Source organism: Carcharhinus amblyrhynchos, chromosome 16, assembly GCF_965287045.1.
Source record: "Carcharhinus amblyrhynchos chromosome 16, sCarAmb.v2.hapA, whole genome shotgun sequence".
Taxonomy (NCBI): Eukaryota; Metazoa; Chordata; class Chondrichthyes; order Carcharhiniformes; family Carcharhinidae; genus Carcharhinus; species Carcharhinus amblyrhynchos.
Genome location: NC_137339.1, coordinates 10,866,129 through 10,886,190, shown reverse-complemented (window position 1 = coordinate 10,886,190; position 20,062 = coordinate 10,866,129). Strand labels below are relative to the sequence as shown.

At 42.2% G+C, this 20,062-nt stretch overlaps 1 protein-coding gene across 1 annotated transcript in view; it reads left to right on the top strand.

The window, feature by feature from the left end:
- The first annotated feature begins 1,867 nt into the window (after positions 1–1,867).
- The window catches only part of top1a (DNA topoisomerase Ia), a 74,209-nt gene continuing 56,014 nt past the window's right edge, over positions 1,868–20,062 (top strand). Inside the window, exons 1-3 of the mRNA XM_080204690.1 lie at positions 1,868–2,002; positions 2,170–2,194; positions 12,611–12,749. Coding sequence (XP_080060816.1) covers positions 1,979–2,002; positions 2,170–2,194; positions 12,611–12,749 — 188 coding nt within the window. The 5' untranslated portion in view covers positions 1,868–1,978. The remainder of the gene's footprint in view (positions 2,003–2,169; positions 2,195–12,610; positions 12,750–20,062) is intronic.

Genomic DNA, 20,062 nt, shown 5'->3' with positions numbered 1-20,062 from the left:
ACTTAGATTTCCTCCTACTCCACCATTGCTTTCAGTTTAAAACTCTTATCTATGTGTTCAAATCATTCCCATCTCTCACCTCATTGTAACTCTATAACCTCCCGCAGCCCTCTAAATCGCAGAGAACTCTGATTCCTCCAGTTCTTGTCCCCAGATCTTCCTGGTTTTTTTTGATGACAATCGTTAGTCACGTCTGTGGCTGCATGGGCCCTATACTGTGGAATTCCCTCCCTAAGATTCTCCATCTTTCTCTCCTCCTTTGAGACGCTCCTCAAAACCTACACCTCTGGCCTAACATTTGATCAATTGTCCTAACAGTTCATTATGTGTCTGGGTGTCCAGCTTGGTTCGATAACTCTCCTGTGTAGGGTTATGAGGAAAAGGCAGAGGGATGGCACTAAGTCACAATGCTTGTTTAGGGGTCCAGTGCAGTCACAATGAACCAAACAGCCCCCTTTTGCGCCATGACAATTCTGTGATTCTGCGAAGCACTTTGAAATGCATGCCAGACATGTCACAGAAACACAAGTTAAGTTGCTGTTGTTTCACCTTGTATTAAATATTTATTAGTATCACAAGTAGGCTTACATTAACATTGCAATGAAGCTATTGTGAATATCGCCTAGTCATCACGCTCTGGCACCTGTTCGGGTACGCTGAGGAAGAATTTAGCACCTAAGCAGCATTTCTTTCGGACTGTAGTAGGAAACCAGTGCACCTGGAAGACAAACCCACGCAGACACAGGGAGAACGTGCAGACTCTGCACAGACGGTGACCCAAGCCGGGAATCTTCCCTGGTGCTGTGAGGCAGCAGTGCTAATTTCACCCGCGTATGTACCTGGCAAAAGCACCTCTTGGCACTTTGACAACATTTTGATGGCCCAGTGGTATTATCGCTAGACTATTAACCCAGAAAGTCAGCTAATGTTCTGGGGACCCAGGTTCAAATCCTGCCATGGCAGATGATGGAATCTGAATTCAATAAAAAAAATCTAGAATTAAGAATCTATTGATGACCATGAGACCATTGTCGATTGTCAGAAAAACCCCATCTAGATCATTAATGTCCTTTAAGGAAGGAAATCTGCCATCTTTACCCGGTCTGGCATACATGTGACTCTAGAGCCACGGCAACGTGGTTGAGTCTTAACTGCTTTCGGGCAACTAGGGATGGGCAATAAATGCTGGCCAGCCAGCGGTGCCTATGCCCCATGAATGAATAAAAAACTTTGAAGGTGCCATGCAAACGAACGTCCGTAGTGGTTAAAACTGTGGGGGCCAGCCAATCTGCTTTTATGATCGTGAAACGCTGACATCAGCAGAAATCACTGTGACATCATTTGTGGCTGAATGAATGTGGCTGGCTGCTGGATGAAATTTGCTGTGGCAGGACCAGTTGAGTGACTGAAAGGAGGGCGGGCGGGTGGGGTGGGGGGGCTGTGCATCAGATTAAGTCTAGGAGTGGGTAGAGGGGTCACTCTGTGGCTGTGTGTGTGTGTGCCTATACTTCTATTAGAATTTCCCTTGTATCCCCCCAACTTTCCAACAACTGGATGCAGGGAAAAAAAGTTTCACTTTCTCTCTGTCTCTGGGAAGGAGGAATCTGATGCCCCAGGGCATTGCAGGGGCTTTGATAGAAAGGGTAGGGTAGGTTGTGGTTAGGGGGCGAAGGTGGGGTGGACAGACAGTGGCATAGGAAGGGGGGGCTTTGGCGAGAGGGGACATTCCAGCTGCACTGAAAGCAGCCCTGAAGCCAGCAATTGTGCAGGGAAAAGCGATTGACATGTAAATTGGCCTCCCCAAGTTAAACCCACGTGCATGCGCAGTAGGTGGAAATCGGGACTTAGACGTTGCACAAGGAGCTGGAGCAGCTCAATGTGAGGCAGCTCTTTGGTGGGTACAGAACTCAAACTGCCAACTACACAAACATATAGATATATATATTAAAAAAACAATCCACAAGGAAGATCCTCAAAAATGAGCGTTGATCACCTCTCCCAGGTAGGTAAAAGGAGCTTAAAAAAATTCATAAGTCATTTTTATTATCCTTAAGAAAGAACATTTGGTGATTTGAAACTTGTGAAAAAATTTTCATCTCTCACTTGATGGTTAAAGACTTTTAAAGGGGGAAAATAAAGTTATAACTCCTTTTTTTTCTTCTGTTACAGATCAACACGGATTCTCGACTGAACGGTGAGTGTTTTGGGGGTGCAGTGGGTCTGGATTTTGGGCTCTTTTTCTTCCCCTTCTCTCTCCTTGTCTCTCTCTCTCTCTCTCTGAGGGAGAACAAGAGGATCAGACATGGCGTCCAGAGACTAAGTCCCGTCTACGTGCCCGCAAGCCCTATTGTTCAAATCAGCCCCCCGAATAACCGCCTTGCCGCCCTCCCCGGGCGCCCGTCGGCCCCTGGCTGGCCGCCCCAGCACCCCGGCTCCGGCGTGCGGCGGTCGGCGGGCCCGTGGCGCCTTCGGGCGGGCCGGCACCGCGAGCGGAAAGCCGGCTTTTCGGCCGTTAGGACTTAGTCTCTGCGCCATTTTATTTTTCCTCTCTCTCTCTCTCTCTGGCTGTGTGTGTGTGTGTATGTGTCTGCTCCCTTCGTGCATGTTGTAAAGAGGCAACCTCCTCAACAACTGGAGAGAGGGGGGGGGGAGGTTGGTGGTGGTGGTGTTGGGGGGAACAGCAGCAAGGTGCTGGGCCTTCAAAACAAATAATAACACATAGACACAATATAAAACCCTGGCTGGGAGATATACAGAAAGAAAAACTTGGTGGGTTTTTTTTTGCAGAACTGCATTCTGATTTTTTTTTCTGGGGGGGTGATTGAAGCAATGATTTCAATCACATGGCGGCAGCATTGTGAAGATTATATATATATATTTAATTATTCAAAAGCCAATTTTTAAATATTTTTTTCCAATTTGTACTGTATTTTCTATGCCCCTTCTGGTGGACTAAGGCTAATGGTTGAATTTCCACCTTTTTATATGTTTGCATCTCCACCTTTTATGTTTGAATTTTATATTTGAATCTCTACCCCTCTTTACATGCTTGAATCTCTACCCCTCTTTACATGCTTGAATCTCTACCCCTCTTTACATGCTTGAATCTCTACCCCTCTTTACATGCTTGAATCTCTACCCCTCTCTTCATGCTTGAATCTCTACCCCTCTTTACATGCTTGAACCTTTACCTTTTATACTGTTTTTTACTAGACTGGGTAGATATTCTAGAAGGTGCCTCCCAGAGTGTTTTTTCCAAACGTTATCCCAGATTCGTTTTCAAAAATAGTAACTCGTTATATCTTCATACATGTAAGTGTTGGCTCTGCTATGATGTTCAGCACAGTGACATGTTTCAGTTTTTTTAATAGCTATGTTTTTTTGAGTTGCTTATTGCAATGGTTTAAAAAGATTGCTTTTCTTTACCACCCCCCCCCCCCCAAAGTTTAGTAAAATGTGGGGGAAGGGGGTGATGGAGGGATATTTTTTATTAGCTTTGTGCTCAATTATATTCCATTTTGCGCCTCTAATACTTGGAAAGGGCCACATTGTCTGAGGTTTAAATTATGTAGTCATGGGTGATAATTTTAAGATATTGATCCTGTTTAAAAGTTTTCACTTTGGAAAGGTTGATTTAATTTGAACTGTAGCTGATAGTACAGGATATAAAGAATAGAAAATTTAATACAACTTAGACTTTGTTAATTTGTTGAAAAAGATGCTATTAGAATTGTGAATTACTCTTATGAACTCTTGATAGTAAGTCTCTGAGTTTTATTGAGTTAATATCACACAAACCAAGTGCTTTTTTGAACTATGTCTCCTTTAGATATACCAATAACGCGTTAAGTGTAGCATCTTCCCTTTTTTTAAAAATTCAAATTACCCAATAGAAACTAAGTTTTGATTTTCGGCATGTTTAAAGGCAACCTGCTCTGCTGGGTTATACGGTCAAGTGCTTCAAAAAGGAAATGGGGGGTGGGTATAGAGAGTTGACTCTAATTGTAGAAACTGCATTTGACTTTTTTTAAAATGGAGAGATGGTGCAGTGTGGATGTTGTTACACTTTGCCTTGAGGGGAGTGTAATACGGTTGTAGAATATTAGTGAAAAGAATAAAACTTTCAATGCATTTTCAGAGAGAGTCTTTCACTTTGATGATGTGAGGTGCTCTAACCCCAGTGATGCATTGCGTTTGACTTCAGAGCAGGGTATGATTTGAGGTTTGTGAGTCTTACTCCGATGCATACGAATGTCAGTAGTTAATTGACTGTTGAGAAGGATCCCAATTCGAGGCTATTCTCAATTTCTCTTATGAAAATGGTGACCCATGGCACGATTCCACATTTCTAATACCCCTTTGTGGTCATTCAGCTATACAACTTTTATTGTAAGACTAGTCTAGCCCAAGGGGCATCACAGCAAAGACGGACCCAGTCCTTTTGTGGGGACGTTTTTCAGCAGGCATCAGTGAATAGAGGCCAGAAGCAGTAACCCTGTCTGACTGACTTCCTTTCTCTCCCTAATTGAGTACTGGCCCTGGGATGATCTTGTTCTGTTCTGCATTCCATGCTACATTTGCCACAGCCATCGTGGTGTACACAGTGTTTCTGAGATTCAGTTGAAATTCCAGAAAGTGATGCTGTGGTGAATATGGTGATTGACTCATAGTGTTATGATGGCGGGGGAGTGAAGGTTGAGGCTATGTGACCCCTTCCACCATATGTTACCTCACATTTCTCCCTCTTGATCGTTTTCCTGGAGAACTTAGCAAGCTATGCTGAATAGGGAGAAAGCACTCTGATCTGCATATTGTCATAACCAATCAGTTGGAATATTTAAGCTACAATTTGAAGGGTTTTTTTACTTCTGGAATTGTGGGCTTTTCCTGAAATCTGACTTAATTGATGTTGGGGTTTTATACACTCAAGTCTGCATCTTCATGAATAGGCCTAGATTAATGTGTTGGGGAGGGTGCAGTAAAAATTGATCTGACCATTTTAGCTGAAATTTATTTATCAGTGTCATGAGTAGGCTTACATTAACACTACAATGAAATTACTGTGAAGATTCCTTAGTCGCCACACTTGGTCGCCTGTCTGGGTACACTGAGGGAGAATTTAGTGTGGCCAGTGCACCTAACCAGCATGTCTTTTGGACTGTGGGAGGAAACCAGAGGAAACCCATGCAGACTCTGCATAGTGACCAAAGCTGCGAATCGAACCCGGGTCTCTGGAATTATGAGGCAGCAGTGTTAATCACACTGCAACTGTGCCACTCATGCTGTGTGTTCCTTCCAGTAGCAATCACTGGATAACAAGCTTTGGAATCTGCCTTCCCTCACAGCCTAGGGGCAACTGAAGTTAGTGATGATTTGCAGCTATTCTGATTCAGATCAGTTAACTGGAGATCAAAGCTGGGACTTACCTGTATCAGTTTGGTTCAGTTCATGCCAGGCTGTCAATTTACTAACAGTGACTAAAGAGGGAGTTGGACTGTTGTGAGTTCATTCATTTTCTCCATGAATAAGTGAATCACACTGTGGTGTGATTCCAGTGATGCTGATAGGGCAGTGGTAGAGGGCGAAGAGCCTGTTCTTGCCATGTGAACCTGGACTGTTACATCATCAAGAGGCTCCACAGTGACATGCAGTCGCTGATGCATGCATTTTCCAAGCAGGGTCACACAGTCTGCTATTCAAAATTAAGAAATGGGACAGTTCTTTGAAGTGAAATCAGTCAAATGCAAGGAGCAGAAATCAAATCTAGGACCTTTTTTGTGTGGATCAGTAGTCTCTTGGAGAAGAAATTAAATTTGGGGGTGAGCCATTCTATTTGCATTGGTTAAGTATGGTAATTTACCCAAGAGTGCTTCAGCATTCATTGCAAATTCCACAGAGGGAACCCAAAGAATTATAGAACAGCTCGGCCAAATGCATAGTTGTCAGAAAACTGTTAGTCTACAGTTTTCGTCAGATCAGAGGGCCAGCGTAAAGAGGAGGTCAGGCTTGATGAAAATGATTTTTTTTTAAGGAGCTCAAGTAATGTCGATGGATGTTATTTATATGGACTTTAAGAAGGACTTTGATAAAGTTCCTCATAAAAGTTTGCTAACTTTGAGGCTCCTGAAATGGAAGGCAAATTATTGACCTAGTTAGGAAATTGGCTGAGTGGAAGAAGACAAAGTAGGGATAATGGGTTGGTGCTCTTAATTGACCAGATATGTGATTAGTGGTGTCCTTCAAGGTTCTGTATTGGGGCCTCAACAATTTGCTGTTTCTATTAGTGCCTTAGATGATGGGATAGAAAGCTACCTATCCAAATTTTCTAATGACAAAGTAGAGCTGTCTGTAAGCAGCTCGGATGCAGGTTTTAATAAAGTGAATGAGTCAAACTCTGTGGCAAATGTGAGGTTATCTGCTTTAGACCAAAAAGGAATAGAACATGCTACTACTTAAATACTTGAAGAAAAATGGAGGTCCAAAGAATACATAGATTATTAAAATATCGTAAATGGATACAGAAAATATATAAAGGCTAAGGGAATGCTTGCCTTTTTGATCTAGGGTACAAGAATGCAAGGGGATTCAAAAAGTGTTGGTGTATCGAAGGGATTTAATATGGCAGATTTGTGGAGTATAGGCTTGAGGGACTAAGTGACCTACACTATTCCTATGTTTCCTTACTTGACCTTATTCTTTATCCATTGATTTGGTGAATCTGCCAATCTGTAGCAGCCCTTTTTAGGATGTAACTAGGTTCGTGCTTTTACATCCAACAATTTATGTGTTGGGCTCTTTCTGTAAGAAAGGCCTATTTCCTTTTAAGTGGTCCTGTTGAGAGAGCAGAAGCTATGATTGTTTGGGATGGGGTTGGCCCACTCTCATTCTCATCAGTGCAAATTCATCATTTGAATGTCAACTTGTTGTTTGGTGGGCCAGATTATAGATCTCCTGTTTGTTGGAAGTGAACTCTGTTCACAAGGGATGACAGTATCCCACTGGATTTTTTTCTGAAAACTTCAGAATTCTCATCTTCGCTGTGGTTTGGTGCTATAATATATGGTTAAGTCAGCAAAAAGGGCAAATTTTATACCTTTGGTCTTGTCTTTGTTCTTCCTCCTGCCACCCCAACCACAAAAGCCAGGTGATACTACTTAAACTTGTTGTAAACTCTGTAGTGATAAGTGGTAACTTCTGTACTTGTGTGTTGTTCTCCAGGTTTGAGTGCTCCCCCCAAATGATAAACTGGCTTGATAGCAGTCTTGATCCAGTTAAACTTGATGGGTTGTAGATTAGTGCCTTGTAACTAATTGTAGGGCCACTGTTGGGAGTGCTGGCCTGTTGTAGGTGCATTAATACCCACATTATAGGTGCGGTGCTGCACCAGAAACAACATTATCCATTCTGATAACTTTTTGTAGCCTTGCTTGATACCAAATTTTCTTCTGTGTATGCAATGCCATGCAGAACAGTCAAATTTCTACCATGGCCTTATAATGTAGGAAGTAGATGGGGCAGTAGCTTCACATTTTAAAATGTGACAGTTTAAGAATAAGTGGTCTCTCATTTAAGACGGCAGTTGGGGGGTGGGGAGGTAGGTGGGTTAGGTAAGCTTTGATATTATTGAATGGAAGAGCATTCGAGGGGTTGAATGGCCTACCTGTGGTCCTAATTTGTATGTTCATATGTATATGGATGGGAGATTAGAAAGCTTGGACAGATGTGTGACATGGGTGTGTGTGCACGGATATGCATTAATTTGCCTAACCCATGTGAAACGTTGCAATGTGAGGGAGTGCTCAGAAGAAAAGAGGAAAGAACAAATCTTCTGATTCGGCATTCCGCAAACATGAGGAAAAACTGTAACAGTTAGTAGTGAGGATGGGCCTGCTGGAGTTTCGCCACAAAAGCAGTTCTGGACTGATTCTTCCCAATATCGTCTTTCCACATCGCTGATATTAATAGTGAAATGAAACATAGAAAGTAGGAGGGGGAGTAGGCCTTTGAGTCTGCTCCGCCATTCAGTATGATCGGGGCTGATTATCTCAACACCATACTGCTCTCTTCCTATATGCCTTGATGCTTTTAGTTTCTAGAAATCTATCTATTTCTTCCTTAAATGTATTCAGTGACTTAGCCTTCACACCCTTCTCTGATAGAGATTTCCACAGGTTCGCCTCTCTCTTCCTTGAGTCCTAAATGGCTTGTCTCTTATTCTGAGACTGTATCCCCCGATTCTAGACCCTCTAGTCAGGGGAAACATCATCCGTGCATATCCAGTTTGTCCAGCCCCAGACTGAATATGCACATCATCCAGCCCTAGAATTCTATAAATTTTGAAGAGATAAATATGACTTCTGATTTGCTCTTTGCAGGAATTGTTTTCTAGTTTCTTTTGATGTTTTTCACATAAACCTTCCATTTTTGGATGCCATGTTTCTTAAAATATACATGAGAAGGAACTGAAACTGATGAAATCCAAAGGATGCAGTAGTTCTGATTGTTGAGATCTTTTGAGCATTAGTAATGAGTGATCAATTAGCTCTTTGGCATCTGAGAAGCATGTAATTATATTGTTGGTTTGCTCTTGAACATCATTCAGCCAGTAGAGACTGGAGAATAGAGCTAGTTTTCTTTTGTCTTGTGTTGAGTTTCCATCGGAGCAGACTCTTTGCCACTTTTAAAGTTTCATCATGCCCCAGCCACTAATCAAAAAGCTGAATACTGCAGGTGTTGGAAATTTGAACTTAAGACCAAAAATGCTGAAAATACTCAGCAGGTCAGGCAGCATCAGTAGAGAGAGGGAGAAAAACACAGTTAACCTCAGTGTTTCCCTCTCCACAGATGCTGTCTGACCTGAATATTTTAGCATTTTCTGTTTTTTATTCAGGAAATTTGACAGCGTACCTTGGTTGCGATCTCCTTTTTGTTGCTGTTGTTTCTAGATTAAACTGTTGGAACTGCACGAACATCCAATGAAGAGGCCAGATAAAATTATTGTTCTTTTCTCACCCCATTGTGGACTGGTTAATTAGATAAGGCTAACCGTGTAACTGGTTAACTTGCCTCTTGAATTGGTAGCTTTGATCTGCACCTGTGTCGAAGGCGGTGGAGGGTCATTGTTGCTAGCATCACAGCGTAGTTGTACAAGCCTTCAGGGAAGGTCAGAAGCTACTGTCTGGACAATGTGGAGTTGCTCCGTCCTTTGTAACTCTGAATTATTAGTGCTTCATCAGATTCTGAATGGATGATTCGACATGTTCAGCAGCTCTCTTGGGAAAGGTGAAGAGTTAGATCAGTCTCACATGCTTGGCGCTACCTCCAACCCCACTGTGTATCCTCAGCTTATGGTATCAGTGTGTGCTATGGTTATGATTCTGTGGTCATTATCCTTCACCGATTGACATAAAGCCATGACTTTAGGTTATTTGGTAATAGGACATAGTGTTGCAGGTAGGCATAATTCTTTCCCCATTTGAAATTCTGCTGTAAAACAAAAACTGAGTGGGAAGCCTGACTTGTTCCCTTCCTCCATCACCCCCGCCTGCGCGCGCACCCCCCCCCCGCCTTTCTCAAAGTTTTTATGCTGCTGTAAAGAGCACCATTGCTGATAGAACTACAAATCATCTTGGTCTGTGCCACACTTCATTGGAACGTGCAATTTACTAGCAAAATGTCTATTTCTTTTTCAGGGTGTGTTGTATTTAATTTTTTTTGACTAACTTCCTTCCAAGCACCCTTAACGACACTGATTATGATTGAGCTATCATTCCATAGACACCAGATTCCCTTAGTACTTTGTCCTGATAGCCATTCTTCATATTTGAACCATCAGCTACCTTACTTGTCTCTGGCAGGTTTGCCCTCAAGTCAAATCCAAACATTTCCTTGACTGATGTTCATATGGGTGTACTTTCCAGTATATGCACTGAAGCTATGGTAGAACAATCATAGTTTCTTCCCTAGTAAAGAGACTTGAAGTCAATTTCAGCTACCCAACTGAATTCATTTATCTCTGTGCAGGGCTAGAATTGAACCTGGGGTTGGTCATCCAGTTTGTGTGGTTCTCCTCACCAGTAAATTCATTGGGATAATTGATGGTGGCTTGCCCTCCATTTCTGAATTTATTAATTGACCTTTTGTTAGCAACCAGGGATCTGGAAGTTTGTGAAGGTGATTACCCTTCTTCCCTCCTGTCCGCCAAAAAGAAATGTGAAGTGGAGAGCAATGAGCCCGCATCTTCCTTGTTTGGAATGTGCTGTTACAAAACACGTTTAACTCCTCAAGGACCCTGTGCAAGGCAGAATGGAAGGGCTGAATTTTATAGTCCTTTCTGGGTCCCGTTTCACTTTCTGCTGCCTGATTTGTGAAGGAGTGATGGCGATCTCAGATCTCCATTCGCAATCCTGAAAGAGTGAAGTGTTTCCTGTCACCACACTCCCGGTTTTCTCTTCCACGTTCCTCCTGAGCCTCTAACTGTGGATGTCAGCAGAAGTTGAGCAGAATTCTGTTCTGATGATATATCCAATCCAGCATCATAAGGCTGTCACTGTAGGAATTGCGAAATGATCTGCATTTAAAGTTTGTAACACTCGTCTTTCGTTATGGTTGCTGTTGATTTCACACTTATCTGTTTTCGATGGTGTTCTCTAAGTGACTTCAAATTTATGATGATCATAGCCATGTGACTGTAATTGTATGCAAAATGTTGGCTATAAGGTATATTCTTTGCTCCCACCCCCCAAAACCCCGGTTGTTAACTTCCTCAGAATAGTTGGAATATTGCCAGTCCAGGGTAACTTTAAATAATCTAGAACATTCTTGAATGTATGCCAGTTTTCACTAATAGATTTGTATTTCTCTCGGAATCCTTCCTGTATCAGTACAAATATGAGAACCATTTTCTCTTGTACTACACACTGTTAAACAGAAGGCCAGATTGTGCTCAGTCTTTGCAGTGAAAATATTCAAATTTAAATGAGGAGTACAATACCTTGTGTGAGATTATTTTGTGACCAGCTTTTCTGCTTTATTTGAATGACACCACTGACTGCATGCAACAAAATGGTGCTGACCTTGATATGACTTGCTATTACCGTAGCGGTGCACAGATTGGTTTGATCAGCACGTTCAGGAAAGGTCTCTGATTTCAGGAAAAGTATGTTGGTTGTGTATATGATGTATGAAATACTTGCTTTGTTTTTTCCTATTTTAGTCTTTAAAAAAAAGACAGGCTTTGTTTTCTTTTTTTCTTCCTTTCCAATGTCGCAGACAATTGCCCATAGGGCTGCATTCACTCATGCCTCATAGCAAGAATTAATCCTTCTGGTCTTGCAGAGCAGTAGGAATAAGTCATGTCTCCATTGTTGGGACTGCGTAATAAGCGCAAGTTAGTCATGTGTGATGTTGGATTTGGAAGGCTTACTGAATCCATCATCTTGCATTGACTGAATAGTGGGTTGGGCTGTTCAGTAGTCTGTGGTGTTCCTTCCTTCTCCCAGTTCCCACCTCCAAGCACTGAGTAGGCCACTTGGTTTAAGGGCAGTTGGGGATGGACAACAGATGCTGGCGAAGCCAATGACACCTACATTTAATGAATGGAACAGAGAAACTTTAGCTTGTCCATTTCAAAAACATCCCTAATCCTTTCAACACAACTGCCTCTTGGAATCCAATAATTTTTAAACTCACCAGCTAAGCATCCTGTCCATATGAAGAACTTGCAGATATTAGTCCTAAATGTGTCATTTACTAGTTTGAATCTGTCATTCTCATTTAATTTGAGTACTGTTCTGGATTATATTTTCTTATTGTTAGCTTTCATGTGGTTACCTCCTGCCTTGGTTGTGAAACCTGGAGCTGTTACCCAGATTCTTGTCCCCAGCAATCAGTCCGGTGGTTCTCTGGATGGCCTTCAGGACATTTAGTGTCTTTTTGATATCTGTAACTAAACTGGATGCAGAACTATGGGTATGGTTTGAAGAACATTGTATATAGTTGGAAAGTTACTTAATTAATTCAGCATGAATACATCATAATCACATTTTAAATCTTGTACTTTTCTGACTTTATTCCTTGGAAATGTAAATAAATCAAAATCCAATATGCCTCTGAGCTACCTTCCACTCTCATCCGTATAATCCTTCAAACAGCCATTTTGCCATTCTGCCTCTTTCAGTGCATTAAATGAGCGAAACTACTTGAGATCAGCTAATTTTACACAAGATTCATTTTGGATTCTTGTGATGGCACAAGCCGATACTTTCCTTGATTTGATCCGCAGTTTAAACTGAGTTAGCAGCTTTTAATAGGGGACTTAGAGTGGGCCTTGGCCCCATTGGTCAGGGAAGGTAATTAATAGCCAGCGCATCCTGCTGAGAGTAGCCAGTGCGAAAGGCGACTCCTTCAGAAGACAAGAAATGTCTTATTTCAATAGTAACACTGGATTGACATAAATACGCACAGTGCAGTATTTTAAAATGATGCACTTTAAAATGGAGAATTGCAAGAGCACTTTGTATAATCTTTAGTTCCAAGATTGCTCTTTTTGCACTCAAAAAGGAAAGCAGAAATGACAACAGACAACTGCTTCTTCCCTGTTTACTTACAGATTCCCACAAGTCCAGCAAAAGCGAAGAGAAACACAAGCATAAAGAGCACAAGCATAAGGAACACAAGTCAAAGGATCGGGACAAGGACCGCGAGAAATCCAAGCACAGCTCCTCCAGCTCCAAGAATCATAGCAACAGGTAGTGTTGATCGTTTGTGTCTCTGCCATGAAGTGTCTTGTTGGTCTGTGGACTGGAATTGAAACTTTACAGTGTGAATCTGAGCAAGCAGGTTCCTCGCATCAGGAGTATAACGAAAGGACTAGAAATGGTTACACATTGATTGTGTCTCTTGAGATGATCATGGTGTCTCCCAGGCACAAGTGTTTTCTTCCTCCCTACCATCCTCTCCAAATTTGTATTGTTGTGTAGAGTTTACCTGTCACCCTGTGCAGTACATTCTGTGTTGCCACCTGCCACTTGACTTGGAGGGAACATAGCTGCTGGTGGCCTTTCTCAACAGCACAAATTGAATTTGGCTGTTTTGGTGTCTTAGGACTAGCCTTGATATAGACAGTGATGCTTCATGTTTTCTTTTCTCTCCTCCCTAATAGTTGCAAGATGAGAACTACAGAGAGAATTGAAGCAGAGCCTGATACTGTCTTTGCTCAGTGACAACGTTATTCCTTTCCAATTTATTATTTTTTTTAAATGTCCTCTCTGAGCTGAGGGCAGCTGGGTCTAATAATGTCTTCAGTGCCAATTTGGCGTGGAACAGGGCTCTTCAGGCTGTTCTGTTGATCAGAGACTTCATCTCTGAGCCAGCAGAATATGAGTTTGAACTTCCCCTTTTATCACTGTCTCCAAAGTCATTGGTCCCTGTGCCTGTTCACCTTGGGCTGGGGATGGAGCTGGGGAGATGTGTGGGGTCGAGGAAGGAAGGAGCAATTAATTGGATGGCAGAAGATTATCTGCTCCTCGTTCCTAACCAGTCTGACCATTGAAAGAAAAGGGGAAGCAAATGTGATGCAAGCATTGAATAATATGTCTTTCCCTTTCCAGTAAATGTGCAACGAATGTTGGATACTATTTGACTGTGGTGGAGGTCACAACCAGCTTTAATTCTGTCCCAACTTGTATCCACTTGCTTGCAAGGGCCGTTTGGATAGCAATCAGCAGCAGGACATTATGATTTTTTGTTTTATTTTTGTTTTGTTTGCTTTTTAGGCTTAGGATACAGTGTGCAGTGTCCAGTTATAGTACATTCTTATGTGAAGCAGAATAGGTCTTAGCTGCGATACCTTCCCAAGATCAATGAACAGATGCTTGCCTATGTGAATTCACATAAAGAATGGCCCCTTTGTTGAGATGTTAAGGGCCTACCAGTAGCTATGGAATAATTCCTTTTTGGGAAAGAAAGGATGAAAATAGATGAGTGTGGGGCTGTGTGAGATTTGGAAGCAAGTGTTGTGATTTGTCGGACAATTGTATAGCTTGGTTTGTGATTATGAATGAACTATTTTGAATGACTTCAGGTTTGTACATTCATCTGTTTGGCAAAAACTGCAGGGGTAGAGCTTGCGATTTGGGGTACCTCATGCAATGGAAATGCATATTTAGAATTTGTTATTAGGTATCAGTGTAATTTTCATCCAGTGTGGAAAGTTGTGTAATGCTCTAAGCCTTAAATTCTCAATATGAAGTGCATGTGTTTGGAAAACTTACCACCTGTAATCTCTTTTGTAGGTGTAGTGGGTTGGAGTGAAATACATTTTCAGTTGCAGAACTTTTGTCAGGGAAATACATTTAATTGGTACCTTTGTTTTTTTTTGTTCTCTACAGCAAATTTGTCTGTTTTCATTCCCTCTTGTCTGCCCTGCCCTCATCTCCAATAATAAGGAGCTCATTGATGTCTTTGTCAAGGTTTCTGATTTTAGCTGCATCTGCGGGATGTCATCCTTCCATAGCCTGTCTGGCCAAACTTACTTTGATGCTACCTCTTGCCCTGGCCCTGAACTCCCATCTTTCTCTCGCCTCTTTCCTATCTCCACTCCATCTCTCTCCAAATGCATCTACGAGACCCAAGCTCTCCTCAAACCTATTCCTTGTAAACTGCTGATCAACTAATCTTTCCTTCTGGTCCCCATGTTAGCTGATATTAATAATATTTACCTCCCTCAGGTGCTCTCTCTCCTCCTTAGATTTGCAGTCACCACCTTCTGCTAAAAACAATCTTTGACCGTATCATCCTTAAACTACTGCCTGACCTCCCGTTTCCCTTTCTACCCTCAGATCCTTGAATGGGTTACCACCTGTCAAATCAGTACCCATCTTTCCTGGGACTCTATTTTGGAGTCTTTCTAATCTGATTTCCACTCCTGCTACAGTACCGAGTATGCTCTTTCTGTATGATAATGGCCAGCTCCCCCCTCATGCTCCTCAATCTGTCTGCAGCCTTTGGCATTGTTGATCGTATTAGCTTCCTTCAACAACACCCGACTTTGAGCGGGATTGCTCTCACTCTTAGAGTATCAGTTGCAATGACTTTTCTTCCTGCCCTGTACTACTACCTGTGGTATCTCTCAGGTATCTATCCTTGGCACTGCCTCTTTCTCATCTACATGCTGCCACTTGGTACACAGCATTAGTACATGTACACTGACGACACCCAGCTCTGCTGCACCTCCAACTCTATTGACTTCACCTTCCACTGTTACTAACTCTCAGACTGCAAAACCAACATCCAATACGGGGTAAACAGAGATTTCCTCCTGTTAAATATTGAGGTGGCTGAGGCATTGTTTCTGGTCCCTGCTCCAAACTCCACTCTCTGGCAACTGTCTGAGACGAAACCAGACTGTATGTGACTTTGTGTTTATGTAGTCCTGAACTTAGCTTTTGACCACAATAGCACCATCACCAAGACCACCAATTTCCACATGGATGATATCGCCTGAAATTGTCCCTGCATATCTTGCTTGCTGCTGAAATCCTTATCCATGCCTTTGTTACCTCCAGACCTGACTATTCCACGTACAGATCGCAGGTCTCCCACATTCTACTCTCCCTATGAAGTCATTGAAATTTCTGCTGCCCGGGTCCTTTAAGACGCATCTTTTATAATCTAACTCCTCTAAACAAATTTTTGATCACCTGATCTAATCTTGTTTTGAAATGCTCCTGTGAAGTTCCTTGAGGCATTTCATTATTATGAAGGTGCAGTATAAATATTAGGTAGTAATTGTTTTTATTGCCAACCAGCAGCCCAATTGGCCCTGCAGAAAATATTTGGGGGCTTATGGTCGTAAAGTTCGGCAATCTCTTGAAGGCCTAATAATCCAGCCGCAAAGAAACAGATTACAAATGGAAATCTGCATGTAGTTCCCACGGCTGGTAACTCTTGTGAGCCGATGCATAAATGTTTTACCAAAAGCACCTAGTGGGAAATTCTTCGTCAGAATACCTACACCATATGGACTGCTGTGATTCAAGAAGGTAGCTCACCACCACCTTCTTAAGGGTAATTAGGCAAAGCATGCTGGCCTAGTCAGCAATGCCCACCTACCTTGAATGACTAAAAGAAATTGCCCCCTGTCTCCTATACATGGCTAGCTTATGTTCTGAAGTAGCTGTCATGTTACTTTTTGTGTGTTGCATCCACTTTGCGGGCTGCATTTGAACACCTCTGGCAATTCCATGATGCAGCCTGACCTGTTGCTGCTTCACTGTTGAGCCAACATCGAGCTGCTGCTTTATTATGAGCTGCCTTCCTGTGCTTTCCTCTAAGTGCCAGCTCTCATTGGTTTGTGAGCATGTTGAGAGCTGTTCAAATGGGCCACCAGTAGTGTTAGAGTGAATGCCCATGTGACTACTTATCATATGAACATTGAAGCTAAGCTTAATTTCACCTACAGTTGATTCTCTTGTAATGACTAAAGGGGGGGAGGAGGAAGGTGTCTTGCTACTTTTCCCTACCCTCTTGTCATCTTGAAGCGCTAAGATCAATTGTAATATCTCAATTGCTGTCGATTGGTTAATGTTGGACAGGGTAGGTACTGTAGCTGGAACGTCTTTGCATGTTATCTCCCTAACATGGCAATTTTTTTTAACCTACTGTGCCATTTAAGGAAATTCTAGGCAGCTTTCTTTTCAAGTGTAGGTCTATCGGAGCGTAATTGGTCCCCACAAGTTCCAGCTTGAGAGTGAACGAGAGGAAATTTCTAAGCGTCCCTAATGGTCCTTGCAAAGTTTTCTCTTGAGATGGAAGCACTGTCTTCAGGTATATCAGCAATACTGTCTTGCAAGTAACAGCCACTCAGCTTAGTACACCACTCAAGTTGTATGAGGAGCTGTGCATCCCTTTCCTCCCACGCTGGCAAATTTGAGAGAATAATACGCGTCCAGAATCTGATGAATTGACATGGTTGCAGTGGGAGGTTAATAAAGCTAATATTTATAACTTGCTTACATCGTTATTGAAAGAGTTTACAATGATTGACACAGAAGGGTATGCTGTATGAAGAGTCATTTGTGCTGACAGAAGAATGGAAATACGGCTGCAAAATGAGCTGGGAATTAACTTCAGCTTTGGAGTACCAAATTCCAGATCAGGCTCCATTGGACTTTGCTGTCTGGGACTGCAGTTGTTAGCACTGATTATTCGGTGGTATGATGACAGTGTTGGTACTCGGGTGCAAGAAACCTATGGGTTTTTTAAATGCCATCATACTTTATTTCTGGATGGGGTGACATACAGGAAACTCTGTATGAAACAGATGTTAGCTTGAGCTAAGGTAAGCTATGGGATAGCACATCCTGCTGAGCTGTGCCACAACCATAGAGTGATCCTGCCCAAGCCACACTGTGCCCTTCCTGTACTGTGCCATGTGTTGCGAGGCAAATCCTTTGTTGTTCCATGGTACTCTCCTGCCTGCTTAATTCCTCAGTTCTCTCTTGTGACATCTTGCTTTTCTGTGTCTGTTCCAGTTGATTGAGGATGAACAATTCACAGCTGGTTTCTATTCTGCTGTCAGGCCAGAGGCCTGGTTTATCGTACACTTATCCCAGCTCAGTTAGGTAAAGAACCGGCTATTGGAATTTCTATTTCTGACTCTCCACTTCAATGAATCATTGCAAATTTGGATCTGTGGTCAGAGCCTGGGGTGTCTTGTCCAGGGGATGCTAGGTAGAATCTGTGTCTTCCCCCATGATGTGTGTGGAGTGCTGTCTGTGTCTCACTCCCACTCTCCCTGTGACCTTCACGTGCCCGGTCCAACTGGGAAGAGGATGCAGTATTCTGGGAAACTGGGGAGTCTTGCTTTACAGGCAAGATCAGTTACTTTCTGCTAAGGAATTAATTTTGAGGACGGGCTGCATCGCCTGAACTTGTATTTCTTTGAATATATGTGGTTAAGGGGTGATCTAATTGAGATGTTTTTGATGATTTCAAGAAGTTGATGGGGTATCATAAAATCCCTACAGTACAGAAGGAAGCCTTTCATCCAATCAAGTCTGCACCAATGACATTCCCACCTAGGCCGTAACCCAATATATCTGTCATGCTAATTCCCCCTGACACTAAGGGGCAATTTGACATGGCCAATCAACCTAACCCACACTGACTTGGAAAGAGCATTAAACGCCATACAAGCAGATACCTGAGGCTGGAATTGGACCCAGCAGGTTAAGGAAGCTATTACTCCTGGTGAAGGAAGTACAGAACAGTAGGGCATAATGTAGTGCTAGTAAGTATCTTGTCACAGGCATACTTGACGCTGTGTAGTGGAAGTCAGGAACTCCTTTTGCCAAAATGCCATAGAGGCTAGGTAAATTGGAAATGAAGAATGATATTTATTTTTATTTGACTAGTATGATGATACTGTGTCTTTAATGAAATATATTTATATTATAGGGTGCCAATTTGTCTAGGAAAACCTGTACATTAGTAGCTGAAAGCACAAGATACTCATTTTAGACATGGAGGTGTTTGTTAAGCAGAGTTAATGCATGTGTGTTCACTTGCATTCCCCCTAGGGTGTCAGAGCAGAGTTTTGATTAAGTTGATTGATGGTCGGAGTCATAACTAATGGGAGGAGTTAAGCTTGTTGGAAAGAGAAGGTTTCATTTTAAAATGCAAGTAGTTGCTGCTTGGACTGTCAGAAGAAAGCAGTGGCGCTCTCTGTCTCTCAACATGCTCTCTCTCTCTCAACGCTCTCTCTGAAAAGACTTCTCTGAGAGCTCCAGGATGGGTAACCTAAGTCACAGCAAGTATGCCTGTGTTTTGCTAACTAATTTTTTAAAAGGCGCTTAAATCTATAAGAGGAATATTGCTTGAATTAGAACTCAGTGATAGGTTAGCAATTAAGGTGTGTATTATTGTTAAGTAAAATTTTGTTTTGATCAAAGCTTCCTTGTTTGTCAGTAGAATCCCAACTGTAGTGAAACATCATTTCCTTGCACGCCAAAATAGAAATTGTTGGGGTCTAGGCTGGCTTCGTAACATACCTTGGGGTTTCTGATCTGGTATTCTAACATAAGGGTATTAAGAGTTATAGGTAACCTAGGTATGAAAATGCGGGTAGATCATAGATTAGCCTACAGATGGTCTCTCAAAGGATGGAATGTCCTGTTTTCATTCTGTGTTCTAATGGAAAAGCTAAATGGGGTTTCCATTTAAGTTGGATGTCCAAGCAAACACTGAGATATTATGAAGAATAAACATTCCTTTCTGGAAAACGGCATGACTCAGTATTTGTCTGAAGTAAAGACTTGTTTCGCTGTGGTTGAAGATTTCTAAGAACTTGCTTTGATTTTTCTGACTGTATTTTCTCACCCTACAGCGAGGCTGGAGATGGGGTGCAGTTGCAGAGATTGCTTGCTGTCAGATATTTTATTGATCATTCATTGTTTTATCTTTTGATCCTGTTTAGGCTATATGCTTAGTTACTGGCTAAATTATTGTGAGCTACAGGCTAACAGACTGTGAATTTCAACATCACATTTCAACTATTTCTTCTCAGAAGAGCATGTGTTTGATTGTAACTTGATAACTGTGACCTAGTCTGGACTAGTTGGGGAGGGGCGAGACTGTTTTATTGATCCTGTACAGTCTGATCACAGCAATTTGCACATTATACAATTAACATTGTTTAGCTAACTTCTTCCAGGGTGCATGGCTAAGGGCACAACAGTCAGCTGAGCAAGGGGGAAAAATTAGCTCTGGCTCCTCTTCACTGACCAGAGAATCCAGCTAATGAACCTGTATGCACAGAGCTCTGGTAAGGACCAGCTCACCTGTGCAGTCTCCTAGACTTGAATAGCTTCCTAACATAGTCTAATGTGTGAGGAAAAAGTCACTCAGATGAATTACTGGAGGATGGCAGTGCCCAAAAAATATGCCAGTTACAGCCTGGGTAATCAGAAGTGTTAAAAGAGTCTTCAATCCAGGTTAACATAAAAAGCATAATGGAGGATAATACATTCATTGATTTTTGCTTTTTGATAAGTCGTGCCTT